This window comes from Cyclopterus lumpus, chromosome 20, assembly GCF_009769545.1.
Source record: "Cyclopterus lumpus isolate fCycLum1 chromosome 20, fCycLum1.pri, whole genome shotgun sequence".
NCBI classification, from domain to species: Eukaryota; Metazoa; Chordata; class Actinopteri; order Perciformes; family Cyclopteridae; genus Cyclopterus; species Cyclopterus lumpus.
The window spans coordinates 6,776,807-6,790,455 of record NC_046985.1 but is presented as its reverse complement, the minus strand read 5'-3'; the positions used below and the strand labels follow the sequence as shown (position 1 = coordinate 6,790,455).

The following is a 13,649-nucleotide window of genomic DNA, read 5'->3' as shown; positions in this document are numbered from 1 at the left end:
TATTCATATTGGTATAAATAAACAATTAAATAGTATTTTCACACTTTGCAGAGCGAGAGTTTTGAAAGGAATTGAATGCCTGTCTCATTTATGCCGGTTGAGTTCAGTGATTGAAGCGAACAAAAGCCCGGGCTGGTCATTGCCGTTGCTCTACTTGTGTCATAACAGTGTATCTGTGACATGACTTTGTAAATGTCTCATTCATGCTCCTGACACCACATTAAAAACCGCCGGCGAGATACTGGACGGCAACAATGTACATCCGCTAAACCCTTTTCAAAGTCACATTCAGTGTTTCAAAGCTGTATTAGTCCTGATTTAGTGTCTGGTGTGTACCATGGGGAAAGACAGAAGGGACTTACAGAGAGTACACATCGGCCTGCCTCTTAATATGTTCCATATGTGGCGTGAGAGAAACCATTACTATTACTCCGGCTGAGCAGGGTTTCATTGTGAGGAGCAGGTCTCTAGGCAGCAGGAACTTATTCCTACAACATTATGCTGATGACACTATAATGACTCCCCTCAGATGACATTCACTGTTTCTCAGCAATCGGCTCAAGAGTCAATTTCAGCTCATTTCATCTTCTTCACTCTTGACAAAGATGCTCAAAGTTTGACGTCTGTCTACACCGCTGTCGGCTCTATGAAATGATGACAGGTGACGTAAACCACCACCGCTACATGGTTGTCCTTTTGTCGACGACGCTCTCCTCCACAGACGGAGAGCAATTTGTGGGAGGCGTGGAGCAAGACGGGGCATCAAGGGAATAAATGGAACCGAGCGGAGATCCCTCTGAGGAAGCTGAGGAACTTTCAGCTGATATTCGAGGGGATCCGCTCGAGTGACGTGAGCGGAGGAGCCGCCCTCGATGACCTGGAGTTCAAAGACTGCGCACCAAGTAGGTGATCTGAAATTTACTGTACAAAAGTAGTTGTGGTGATCCGTTGCTCATTTAAAGGATTTCTTTGACAATTCACAAATGATGCTTATTTACCAAGAGTTGGATGAGAGGATCAATACCACTCTCATACATGCAAGTGTGTTAAGTATGGAGCTGGAGAACTCCAGGTGTGTAGCCTAGCTTAGCATAAAGACTGGAAACAGCTAGCCTGGTTCTGTGTGTGTGTGTGTGTGTGTGTGTGTGTGTGTGTGTGTGTGTGTGTGTGTGTGTGTGTGTGTGTGTGTGTGTGTGTGTGTGTGTGTGTGTGTGTGTGTGTGTGTGTGTGTGTGTGTGTGTGTGTGTGCTGTTAAAAGTGCACAAGTGGGCATAGGAGATGTCTCGTAACTTCATTGTCCCAAAATAGAGTACTGCATTGGAAAGTTTGTGGAAAGCCAAACATTTCACCACCTGGCAAAGTAATCAGAGTTTGGTATTCAGCAAACCTCTGCACATCCAGCATATTGAGGTCTCTTTGTGCAGGACACATGTAACTTATTGCTTCTTTAAGTAATTGTACTTAATCTTCAAATGTTTGAGCAAAAATATTTAAGCTTTAGACTCATGAACTCATTTATTGTCAGTCAGCTTTTTATACCAGTTCATATGTAACTTTAATAATATCTTTAAACATGTCTTTGAAGATTAGTGAATTGACTGCAATCATTTAAGTCAAAAGTACACAAAAAAATTGTATTATGGTTGAAAATAATAGCAATAGCAAAGTGGCCTAGAAAATCTGAATTTCTGTACTTATTATTTCAGGCACTGTTACATAATGTGGACTAAATGACTTTCTCTCCTGTTATCATAGAAGCAAACAACATACAACTATCCTGTGAAATAATTCAATGATCTTTTAAAGTGATAGTTAGACGTATGTAATTGATTCTGCCGCTGGCTCACCAGAGAACCAGAAGGAGAGAGTTAGTGCGTCTTAGAGGGAGATATTTTTTGGGGGGGATGACAGTTGCTGTCAAACGCTGTTTGATGTTTACGTTCCAGACAGATGTTGAACATTAAACAGGACCTTGCACAAGGCTGGACACAATGTGGTATGTTTTCTGGCTCCGCCAAGGCCGGCACACAAATATGAACACACTTCCACACACACAGAGACATAAACACTGAGCTGCAGACAATCTGAGGCATAGATCAAAACAGGCTGAGAGGACCAAACTCTCTGTCCCAAACTAAACAACACTTTACTGCTGGATAATAATAAAAAAAACACTTACACGAACATCTGGCTTTTGTTTTTAGTGTGAAGGTTACAATCGGCATTATGCACATGACTCTGCAGTATCACAGCTAATCTGCTGCAGCTCAGCTCAGCCGGGATGGAAACATGTCACCCCGGTGGACGCGCTCATTTTCCCCCTTTTTTTTGACGTTGAAGAGACGATATGATGTAAATGTAATCAGCAGGGATTTGGAAAATTATCATATTTGAAAAATAAAAGCTACCAGACTCTAGCCAGACAACACTCACAAAGTAAGTCTGTGTTAGTCTGTGTGTTACTGTTCCAACTCTGGTTTGAAAGAGAGACTGAGTAAGTAACTGATATAAAAATGAAGTAACCACCGTGTCAGTTTCACTATTTATTTTTCCCAGCGGGTTTGTGACGATAAACGAAAGGCCTACTGGTCTACAGGCAGTGGTGAAAGAATCCATCGCCTATATAACCGCTTCCATCGACTCTAAATGGATGCGTAAATGGGTTTTCAGCTTACTCTATGAGGTTATTAGACTCCTGCAATTAAGTTCAACTATTTGCTCATTCCAGTCATCATTTAATGTCGCTGCCTTTTGGATGTTTAAAACCTCCACAGACTGCAATGTCCGTGTGTGTGTGTGCCGTCTCTGCTCCACCTGATCTCCTCTCCTTCCTCTCTGTTCTGTCTCAAACAAGGCGGAGCTGGAGGAGGCTTTGATTCCCCTGACGGGCCTTTGTCTGCTTTTGTTTACTGTCTTCTCCGCCGCTCATGTCCTTTGGTGCAGAGAACAGGAAGTTTTAATAAGACACGGTTGTTCGTCGTAGCATTTTCCCCTAAAGCTGGGTTTGATTGATCCGAATGGAAGAAGGGGAGATAGTTTCCTAACTAGAGGGTCGGTCCTAAAAAAAAAGATACAAATAAAATGACCTGATGTAGAATATAAACGTGAATGATAATAGTTTCTCCCTCTGGTCTGTTCCTTTCGTCTGTGTTTTTAGACGTGGTGGAGCCTCACAGTTGCCCCGCAGTCACAGACTTTGTGTGTCGCAGTGGCCACTGCATGGAGTCCCACCTGGTGTGCGACAACAAGGCCGACTGTGCTGATGAATCCGATGAGTTGGACTGCGGTGAGTAGAAAATGGGTTTCTTTGGAATTACAGTAGGAGGGAATCTTTATCGTCGAGCAGAAAAAAACAACTTTCAGCCCAGACCTCTCACTCTTTCCTTCTCTCTCTCTCTCTCTCTCTCATAGAGGACATAGTCAACTTGCCAGGCGCTTGTAATTTCAACATGGATGAAAACCAGTGGGAAGACACCTGCCAGTTCTCTCAGGACACTGACGACGACTTTGATTGGAGGATCGGTTGTCGGACCGAGACAACAGGAGCCGGGCCTCAGGCCGACCACAGTCCTGGTCAGTACTCACTCTGCTGCCATCCCTGTCTCTGAGGTAGACAACGAATTTAAAAGACAAACCAAACAACAGAATAATAATATTATTTAATATGCATCATAAGATCTGATGCCTCTATCAGCAGGATGACGTCATGTTATGTCACAAACATGACTTGGGTAACGTGAGGAACACTTTGTAGTTTGCATTAAAATGACTATTTTGTGAATGTTTCAGAAGCCTGTCTTCTATACAATAATAACCATGTGGTTCAGGTCAGTGAATGAACTGCGGTTAAAGAAACAAACAGAAACAAACAGAAACAAACCGCGGTCTTCTCTAACAAAGTCTCTTGTTTCCCTGGTTCCCTTTGTTTTTGACAACCAACCTCCTTCTTTATTTTGACGTCATAATTCCTGCAGCCACTATTGTGCTTATATCTGACATATTTCCAACAGAAATACTTCATGAGAGGAAAATATTTGTTTATTTAAGTATCAGGTAAGTGTATATCAGCAAAAGATTGTCGTCTTATTAATATCCGCTTTTTCCACTCAGAGCAGCTGAAGTTATTTATGTGTTTGGGCGCACTCGGCTGAAATATTGAAAAGTCAAAAGTGATATGAAGCAAAAGACACAACTTGTTTATGACTTTATTAAAAAACTTCATTGACATTACGATCTTAACCAAAGGGCTTCTGTTCCCTGAGTCTCGCCCTTCAGGTTTTAACTACATGTGGCAGCTTTAGAAAAGATTTTGACACACACATGTTTGAGTTTTTCTAACCTTTGACCCCTTCATCACGGCAGAATGAGCACTTGCCAACACGCAGCTATAAATTCCCACTAAGGATCCTGTTTATGTTCAAAACTCACTGCATGTGTTCGCTTTCGGTCTTGTTTTGTAGTGGAAGATTTCTAATGCTGTCAAAAAAAAGAAACGTTTATCAAAATTAAGAATAAGCAACTCTTTCGTCCTCTTTACATCCTCCATGTGTTCAGCTCTCAGTGCAGCGCCTTTGTAATTACAGCCTGACAGCTGGGAAATAGAAACCTCTGACAGGAATGTGAAGGCGGGGTTAATAATATATACTACTTATAATAATACATCCTGATCAACATCAAGCTGAGCTTAACAGTGTTGGACTTGCTGTTTATCGTGTGTACAGCGATGCTGCCGTATCACAATATGATTTCTGTGACAAATTAATTAAAGATTTATCTGAGTTTGAATCACCTCAATGGGGTTAAGGTTACACTCACACTCATCGACACGCCGCCGCAATGTAAACTTAATTTTCATGTGACTTTGAAATTTGCATTAATTAGCATCCTGGCTGTCGGTTTCTCTTTTTGTTTGTCGATGCTGCTCGTGTGTATGGGGCTTGTTGAAATGATGTTGCGAGGGGTGACCTTGATAAGGAGAAGATATCAGCATGAACATAATGAAAAATGTTATTACAGTTTTGGCAGGAGTTCATTTGAGGGGAAACCGTTCGCTTGACTTCACGGAGAGAAAATTAAGTAAAATACAACAATAAAGTCACCTGAATCCATCAACAGTAGTAAGAGTTATGGCTCGGGGTGAACAAATATCCAATAGCGATTATCTTTGATTGATATTGCGATGTCGTTTGTGATATTAATGTTAAGGCTCAGCTTGTAGGGGAAGCAAACATAAATCCAGTTAGAAATGTTAAAATAATGCAATATAACAACACGGAGCTTAGTTTTGATAATTGATGTTTCAGTGTACTGGCAGGAGTAAATCATCATATCCTGTTTTTTCAATATTAACTGTGATGATCAAACGGATCCTACAGTGGAGCTCCAAGGCCTCCTTGTATTGGCTGTGGGTGAGTTACAGAGTCCACGCCCACTTCTGATTGGCCACTTGAGTTTATTGAGCTGAGAGATCACTCTGGGGGTCTGAGTGAACTTATGATCTCACTGCAGAGTGGATCAATAAACCCGGCCATCTGTAACACACTCAGGAGAGAGCCGAGCAGTGAGAAGAGGCGCACATGACTCTGCAGACATCACTTAGTCGCACTTTCAGACGATGTTAACATCTGAACGACGAGAATCGCGCGTACACAACATGTATTGGCTTTGTAAATGCACTGTTTTTTTGTTTTTTTTACTTTTCTTCCACGAGTAATCCATGGTTGTGAGTGGGAGCAGAGTTTTCTGTGCTGCAACTCATTTCCTTTAACTCATGTGGAAAACTCCCACCTTGTTCTGGCCTGAGCTGGAGAAGCACTGTGCAGCTTGTGGCTGCCGGCAACAACATTTCACAACAGCATGAATGCTACGAATGAACGTTATTGGATTTGTTGCCTGCAGCTGCAATTGAATGTTGCATCTTTGCTATTCATCACACTGCAATTTCACTCAAACTTGACATGAATGTACAATGAATGTGATGTGTGTCTGTATTTATCTCCAAAGGTGGTAATGGGAACTTCCTGTACATACTCTCAGCCACTCAGAGGGAGGGTGACGTTGCCACGGTGACGACCAGGAGTTCATTTCCAGCCGGTATCGGCCGATGTCACCTGCGCTTCTGGTTCTACATGCACGGCTCAGACAGGATGGGAACGCTGAAGGTGAATTAATCTGAGTCACATTTCCATAAATAATTCAAAGTCCTTTATGTGTTTGTTTGTGTCAGGTATCTCGCTTCCAAACATGTTTTTTTTCTTTTTTGCGTAAATGTAATTTGAGGTAATGATCCGTCACAGTCAACCTAAAGGCCTAATTTGGTTTTGACAGAGATGTCTTTTCCATTTTACTGCACCTCTCACTACATCACACTCTGCTTACTGTCAATCACCTGATACCCAGAGGAAGAAAATAAAGTCTCCCTGACAGGAAATAATCCATCAAAGTGTGTCACTTCACCATCTTTGTGTCTTTTCTAGGTGTCTTTGTTAGCTGTGTTAATTTCAGGACAACAGACAAAAAGCTTTAAAGAATTCATAATTGGGTATGATGTGCACTGAAGAAATGCCAAAAATATAGATGTGCTATGCCTTAAAATGGCACCAGTAATAATAATACAATAATAACAAATAATACACTTTATTTATATTGCTCATTTCATACTATAAGATGCAGCGCAAAGCATTTTACAATTCAGTAACAGGGAAAATAATCAAAACGAAAGAGTCCTAAAGAGATGTGGGGGAAATGGGATAATACAAGTAATACAGACAAGTTAAGTGGTAAAAACCATAGAACAAGTACGAGAAATATCTAATTAATATCAAAGTTTCACCATAGTTTATTTTTTCATTATTGGTATTTTGAGCATGCTAGAGCGAGAAGAACTTAGACAGTTTGTTCATGAAAGTTATGTTCTCCTTTAGTTAAAATCTTTAAAATTCACTCTGTTGATTTAATCACAAATGATGTATTAAAAATCCGTCTTGAGCTGAAAGTATCCCAAACTGTTTAAAATGACAGAAAATCATTCCAACCGCAATGTCCATGTTGGTTTGCTCCTCACCAGGTCTACACTGTTGGACCCAGTGGCACCAGTCTGCTGATGTGGGCAGCCACTGGAAACCATGGTAACCAGTGGACATACGCAAATGTCATCCTGTCCAACCCACGACCTTTCAGAGTGACCTTCCAGGCGGAGGCGGGTGGAGACATATGGACAGACATCGCCTTGGACGACGTCTCCTACAGTGCAGAGTGTGTGGTGGAAGGTAAAAGATTTGTGTCTTTGGTCTCTCTCCGCTCCTCCGTTCGCTTTCTCGTCCTTTTTGCGCTCTGCTCATTTTTCATGCAATTCACACCGATTTTCACCTTCTCCCATTTCCTGCTGTCCGCTAACATCCGTGCTCCTCTGCTCCGTTAACATACGCATTGTGTGGACCCTCGGGGGGAGTGTAGTGAGTAAATGGAACCCGTTGCCCTGTAAGTCCACATAAATTCACTGTGGAGACCGGGTCGGCGCCGAGGGATGGCACAGAGGGCAATGGAGGGGAAAAGCAATTACATTTATATTGTGTTGTTTCCATCACTGCCACCCAGACGCTCTCCTTTCACCCCTGAAACGCTTGACTTTCTGAAGAACGTTAGCATACCTCCAAAGGATGCTGGCTGTGTGTACTCTAAAATCAATAAAAAAGGTGGATTCAGGTGTGTTAAGCTCTCTGCGTGCATGTGTATTGATGTGCATGTATCCTTCCTGTGATATGTCTCGTCAGGACTAGTGACTCCCCAGCCTCTGACCTGTGGTGTGGACCAGCACCAGTGTCTGTACTCCTATCAGTGTATCCCGGAGAGTTGGAGGTGTGACGGAGAGCTGGACTGTGCCGACCAGTCCGATGAAGAGTTTTGTCCCACGATGGCACCCGGCACTCTTCCTCCTCAGGACCGCTGTCCTCTTGGACATTTCCAGTGTCTGAATGACACCTGCCTCCCCTCCATACTGCGCTGCGACGGCGTCCCGGACTGCCCCGATGGAGAGGACGAGAACAGCTGCCGTGAGCATATGTGTCTTTGTCTTCGTTGGGTTTTTGACTGGTAGTTTTCTGGAGTCATTTGCAGGATGTGCACATAGGAAATAAGAAAAGTACACTCTTTGTTAGTAAATCACATGGTCAGTTTTTAATAAACTCTTGTGGTACCCTCAGAGTCATCTGTGAACACCTTTCGAACTCCCCTCTACATATTTAACCAATATCCTTTTTTCTGCCTTTTTTTTTCCACCAGCTCTGCTGCAGTGTGAGCTGGGAGAACTGGTGTGTGAAAGTTGGCCTGGTTGTATCCCACTTCAGCAGCGCTGCGATGGCTCTGCAGACTGTCTGCCTTTTCACTCTGATGAATCTAGCTGCCATGGTAACGTGCTTTTACATACATTCCCCTTTCAAGCTTTTAACCGGGGCGGACCTTGAAGCTCAGGCTTGTCAGAAGAAGCCCTATTGACTTTAGAGCTGGAGCGTGATGTCCATCTTTTGTTTCACCTTTTATTATACAGTTCATGTAGTTTCCACTTTCATAGCAGGCTGCGTGTTTTAATAACTGTGTTCTTTTAATGCTTTGATGTATTGTTTTAGTTTAAATATGTTCTCCTATCCGGGTGACTCGCTGTCTTTTGATTTAGATATTTAATTTAATACACACCTTTCTTCTTTCTCCATATTATACTCGCAGGAGTTACCAGTCAGTTTTGACTCAAGTCAAACTTGAGCGGTGACTCCCAGGACATTTCAAGTCTGGCTTTTTAGTTTTCAGAGCACACCTCAATGGTTGCTGCGAGCTGCCAAAATCTATTAAAACCTCTACCTTCCTGGGTTTTCAGGAATAAAACCAAACTTCACGTTTAGCCTGCATTCACGGCCAGACCATAGCTACCATAGCTACCATAGCTACTTTTATGGAGGTTCAACAGGACTCGAGGGCTTCAAACATGATGATTATTGAACAACCCTGATAACCCTTACATAACTTGTGGAGGGAGGAATGTGGAGAAAACAAATATGTATGTAAGTGGTCTGATGTACATGCTGATGCTCTCTGCAGACGTTAATGGATGATGCTCAGTGCACCGTGTCCCCCGACAACATAATTCACTGATTTCATGTTCTGATATCAGAGCTGCAACATGCTTGAGTGCACGTCTGTTTCCTGTCAAAGGAGGGAAATGGATGACGGCTCGTGGCAAAGAAAGAATGCAGAGGAAAACCTTTTTTTTTGGGGGGGGGTGTATTTTTTATAAGATATTTAGCAGTGACGATCAGTTATTTACGTGTGATTTGCAGATTGTCCTCCGCTGTATTGCCTGGATCATGGTTCGTGCCTTGTGGAGAATCACGGGCCTGTTTGCATGTAAGTAGAACTTCACCCTCGCACGAATAAACGCAGAAATATAAGCACACAGCAACTCAGTCTGTCACGCTTATAAACATGCACAAACAAAGATAAGCATCATGTCCGTCGGCCCCATTCCTCCCATCCTTTATCTCTCTTTGTGAGACTTAAAACATGGAAATCCTATCAGTCTTGTTTCTTTCCTCGAAAAGATATGCTCCACGAAGCATGTGGGAATCTGCTTATCCCCTCCAGCTTAACCATCATGGTGGTTGTGCCTTCATTTATCCACCAGCACAGTGATTCCTGGGAATCGCTGATGGATTCTTCTGGTCAATATTTAAACACGGCCCTCGCTACCAATGGTCTTAGTGGGGGAACCACAAAAAAACTCCAGACAGACACTGCGGTCCCTCTGTTGGAGGTGTTTTCTTTCTTTCTGGGGAGCTTATGAATCTAGTTGTCTGCATCAGCAGCTTGGAATGTCCAAAATGAGATATTTCATTTTTAATGTGAGAATGCAATTATGGAGACTTGCTGCTGGATCTGCTCATATCATTATGCCCCACTGAATCGTCTCTGGAAGATCCACATTTCTCCATCTTCGTCTCCGGAGGTGGCTTTTTCCACAGACTGGACGTGGATGGATTCACTTCACTAACTGCACACGCTGTCTGCAGTGCAAGAAAACACATCTATCTGTCCGCCTGTCTTTAGAAATAGATCTCGATAAAAGGAGATAGCACTAGAGAGATGGATCGAGATAGGGATAGATCTAAATGGTGCGAGATCAGTCATTTTGACGGCAAAAGGGACTTTAAAAATGTTTAATTTCTGCAGCTTGAAGATATTGGACTGCTCTGTGTCTCCTTCAGCTGATACTGAACAGATGTTGACTTGTCTCCGGTCGAGGGGAGAATAACTTAGTTTCTTTCCCAGAGAAGAAGCTCACCAGACGGGCCAAACTATTTTCAATTAGTGTGTTTTTCCGTGCAACAGATACATCTTGAACTATTTGTCACGATTGTGGTGTTTGTTTTTATTTTTAAAATGGTTTCAGAGTAAAAGTGTGTCCTGGGTAATAGAGATTGTGCTTCATTTTCTTTACCCTCATACAGTAGTTTGTTTTGTTTATCTTTTTACATTTTACAGTCCATTTAAAATGATATGGCCAGTTTTGTTATATCTTTTTCTTATTGTCAACACAAAAAAAGCAATTATTTCCAACCAGCAGTAGTACGTGGAAAGATTTTGAAGCTTATTTGAAAGAAATAGCAATTTAAACACACAAAACACACACACACACACACAAATAGGTGTGGGGCTGATCTTTATTAGCTGGTTGGACTATAAATATAATAAAGTGCTGCATGAATGAGTCCTGAAACCCGGAAATTAGTTGGCATACTTCCAGTTCCCATGTCTCAAAGTCGAGGGGCTTTTTGGAATGAGTTTTTGGTTAGATACCTGAAATAAGGTCTGCAGTTAAAACATGCTTAAGAGATTTTAACATTGTGTTCCGTCAAATAAATGAGGTGTGTCATTACCCTCTGGTGTATTTTGAAGCATTTATGTGTCTAAAAAGAGTTGTTTGCTAACAAATGGCTAAATGAGACGACAGGAGAAGCGGAGCGTCCAATCAGTGGTGGATTAACTCGACCAAACCTATAAAAAATTTTAAAAAAAACTGGAATAAGAAGTTATGTACTAGGTTTGATTGATCCCTTCACTTTTGTCCCTGCAGCATGTTGTGTCATAACGTTGTACTATTTATGGGCATCTGACGGCAGGTGCTATCCAGGATGGACCGGCAACCGTTGCCATGTGAAGGAGAAGCCATCTCTCTCCACCCCGACCCCCAAACCAGAAGACACACAGCTGGGTAGTAAAGAAACGCCTCCCCGCTCTATTAAACTGTCGGACCTGTATTTATTTACTATATCGCTGCAAAGCCTGTTATTGTCTCCGCAGTCCATAAAAGTTTCTCTGTGCAGGAATTAAATGTCCTCCCCTCTTGTTTAGACGCTGTGTACGTCGGCATCGCCATCGGACTGCTGCTGCTTGTGGCCGGAGTCGCTGTCTGCACTCTGGCTTTATACAAGGAGAAATGCTACTTAGTGTGAGTTCTGGCGACAATTATCACTAATTTTTGCTGCTGCTGATGATGATGAGTGTATTGGTTTTGTCGGCTCCACAGAAAGCCCAACCCGATGGAATACGGAGTGATGGATGACCCCGCCTTTGACTGGAGAGCAGAGGTCAGTCAACAGAAATGTCCAATCAATCATCAGCAAATTCTGTTAGCGCAACATTTGTTTTCTCAGCGATACAAATGTCATTTTTCTACCATTCGCCTCAAATTAATTAATTAAGTGGGTCCAACGTTGAAGGAGGTCAGAAGGTGATCGCCGAGCCTTTCTGCGAGATGACTTTTTAGATTCAGGGTTATTGATTTTGTGGTTTATGTGAGTGATTGTGCTTCTGTGTGTGATTTATACACGCTCTGTAGTGCATATAGAGCAAATAGACACAATAACTGAACCATATAATCTCATCAGATCCAGCGGCACAAGCTTAACACCAAAAATAACCAGTTTAATTAACAGCTTTTTGATACAGTCTTACAGAAATATAACATAAGAGGCTTTTAGGCTGGATTACATTACATTACACAGGAAACTCTCAGATCCTTTCCCTAAATAAAAGTAAAAGTATTATCAGCTAAATGTAGTACTTGTTCTGCAGAAAAATGCCCCATGTTAGTAATATACTGTAATAATATTATCCTATTACATTGTTGACACTGATGCATCATATGAAACTAGCATGTTGGTATTGTAGCTGATTGAGGTGAAGCAATATATTTAACTTTATATACAGTAAAAGTATTCAGTGGTTCACAACCGGTTCAGTTAAATGAAATACAATATGTCCCTCTGAAATGTAGTGGGGTAGACGTATAAAGTAAAATAGGAATAGTAAAGTGCAAATACCTGATCATTTGCTATTATTGTGTCCAACCACATTATGCTCTGTGTCCCTTTTGTTAATCATGACAGAGACAATACAACTATTCCATTTGGATAATGGCTCAGTAGTCTCATGATGCTGTTCATAATATGTTTTACTAACGCGTGTGATATTTCCATTATATGATTCATACACACAACACATATATTATATATTCCACACTGTATCTGTGTTGTCCGTACATGTTGGACTTAATGTGGCGAGGACGCAGCTTTAAATAGAGGTGTAGGTGTGCGCTGGTATCTTTGTAACACGGACAGACTGGTTTTACTGAGCAGTGGAAACACGGTTTATTTAACCTCTGGGAGATGATGACCTGTTTTTATGGAGGTTAGAGGTGTAAATATGGACGCATAACGGATCATTTTGATTTCAATTGCACCTGCATTTCATGCTCTCCTTCACATTAAGGATCATCTAACTCTAACAAGTGTCCATGATCGTCTCTCCATCAGGTTCCTAGTCAGCATGAAGGGCCAGGCGGTTGTCTCCGAGTTGTTGACCCCAGCAGGAGTGACGATGGGGGGCTTTCCATCAGTGTTTACCCCTGGAGGAGGGAGGTGGAGGTGAGTTGTCTCCGCTCAGCCTTTCGGACGTCACTCTTAGTTGCCTGAGCAGAAGTCAGTGAGGTGATGTTTGTCTCTTTGTGTCCGCAGCCGGTTTCATCCTCTAAAGCTGCCAAGCTGTCCTTCACCAACCCGCTGTACCACTTCTCCCCTGATGCTAATAGCTCTGAGGCATGAAGACAATGGACTTTACATATTGACGCTGCAGTAGACGTGGGTCAAACGATGTGTGCACATACTCGATGAGTTTGTCTTGGCCTGCTGAGGTGCCAAGTGGTGGGGCGGTAATGCAAAGAGTGGAAAGAGGGAAATTTCAGACATATTGAAAGGAAGGATTTGAATGTCAATTCTGATACACTGCTGTTGTGATTGACAACTAAATTATTAATTTATTTACTGAATGATAATCCCCAAACTATCTGGTACTATAAAAGCTAAGCGTCCTGTATACTAACTAAGTTTAGACCGTTGCTGCATGTGTCTCTCTCTCTCTTTCTCTAGTCCTTCTATATTTGTCTGTCCCAAGAAGGTGTGAAATAACCCACAATTTAGAATCGTTGTTCCTGTTTCCAGTCCTAATGCTAAGCTAATCAGATGATCAAGTTGTCGCTGCATATTTAACAAACATTTGTGATGGAACTTCTCATTCTCATCAAGAGATAGAGAGAGAATAAG

General features: G+C 42.1%; 1 protein-coding gene across 1 annotated transcript in view; it reads left to right on the top strand.

Moving 5' to 3' along the window:
• Positions 1 to 13,301, top strand: part of malrd1 (MAM and LDL receptor class A domain containing 1) — a 41,722-nt gene extending 28,421 nt beyond the window's left edge. Inside the window, exons 21-33 of the mRNA XM_034560402.1 lie at positions 722 to 902; positions 3,158 to 3,286; positions 3,412 to 3,573; positions 6,004 to 6,161; positions 7,067 to 7,268; positions 7,773 to 8,051; positions 8,281 to 8,406; positions 9,330 to 9,396; positions 11,169 to 11,260; positions 11,401 to 11,497; positions 11,576 to 11,636; positions 12,864 to 12,974; positions 13,065 to 13,301. Coding sequence (XP_034416293.1) covers positions 722 to 902; positions 3,158 to 3,286; positions 3,412 to 3,573; positions 6,004 to 6,161; positions 7,067 to 7,268; positions 7,773 to 8,051; positions 8,281 to 8,406; positions 9,330 to 9,396; positions 11,169 to 11,260; positions 11,401 to 11,497; positions 11,576 to 11,636; positions 12,864 to 12,974; positions 13,065 to 13,151 — 1,752 coding nt within the window. The 3' untranslated portion in view covers positions 13,152 to 13,301. The remainder of the gene's footprint in view (positions 1 to 721; positions 903 to 3,157; positions 3,287 to 3,411; positions 3,574 to 6,003; positions 6,162 to 7,066; positions 7,269 to 7,772; positions 8,052 to 8,280; positions 8,407 to 9,329; positions 9,397 to 11,168; positions 11,261 to 11,400; positions 11,498 to 11,575; positions 11,637 to 12,863; positions 12,975 to 13,064) is intronic.
• The last annotated feature ends 348 nt before the right edge of the window (positions 13,302 to 13,649 follow it).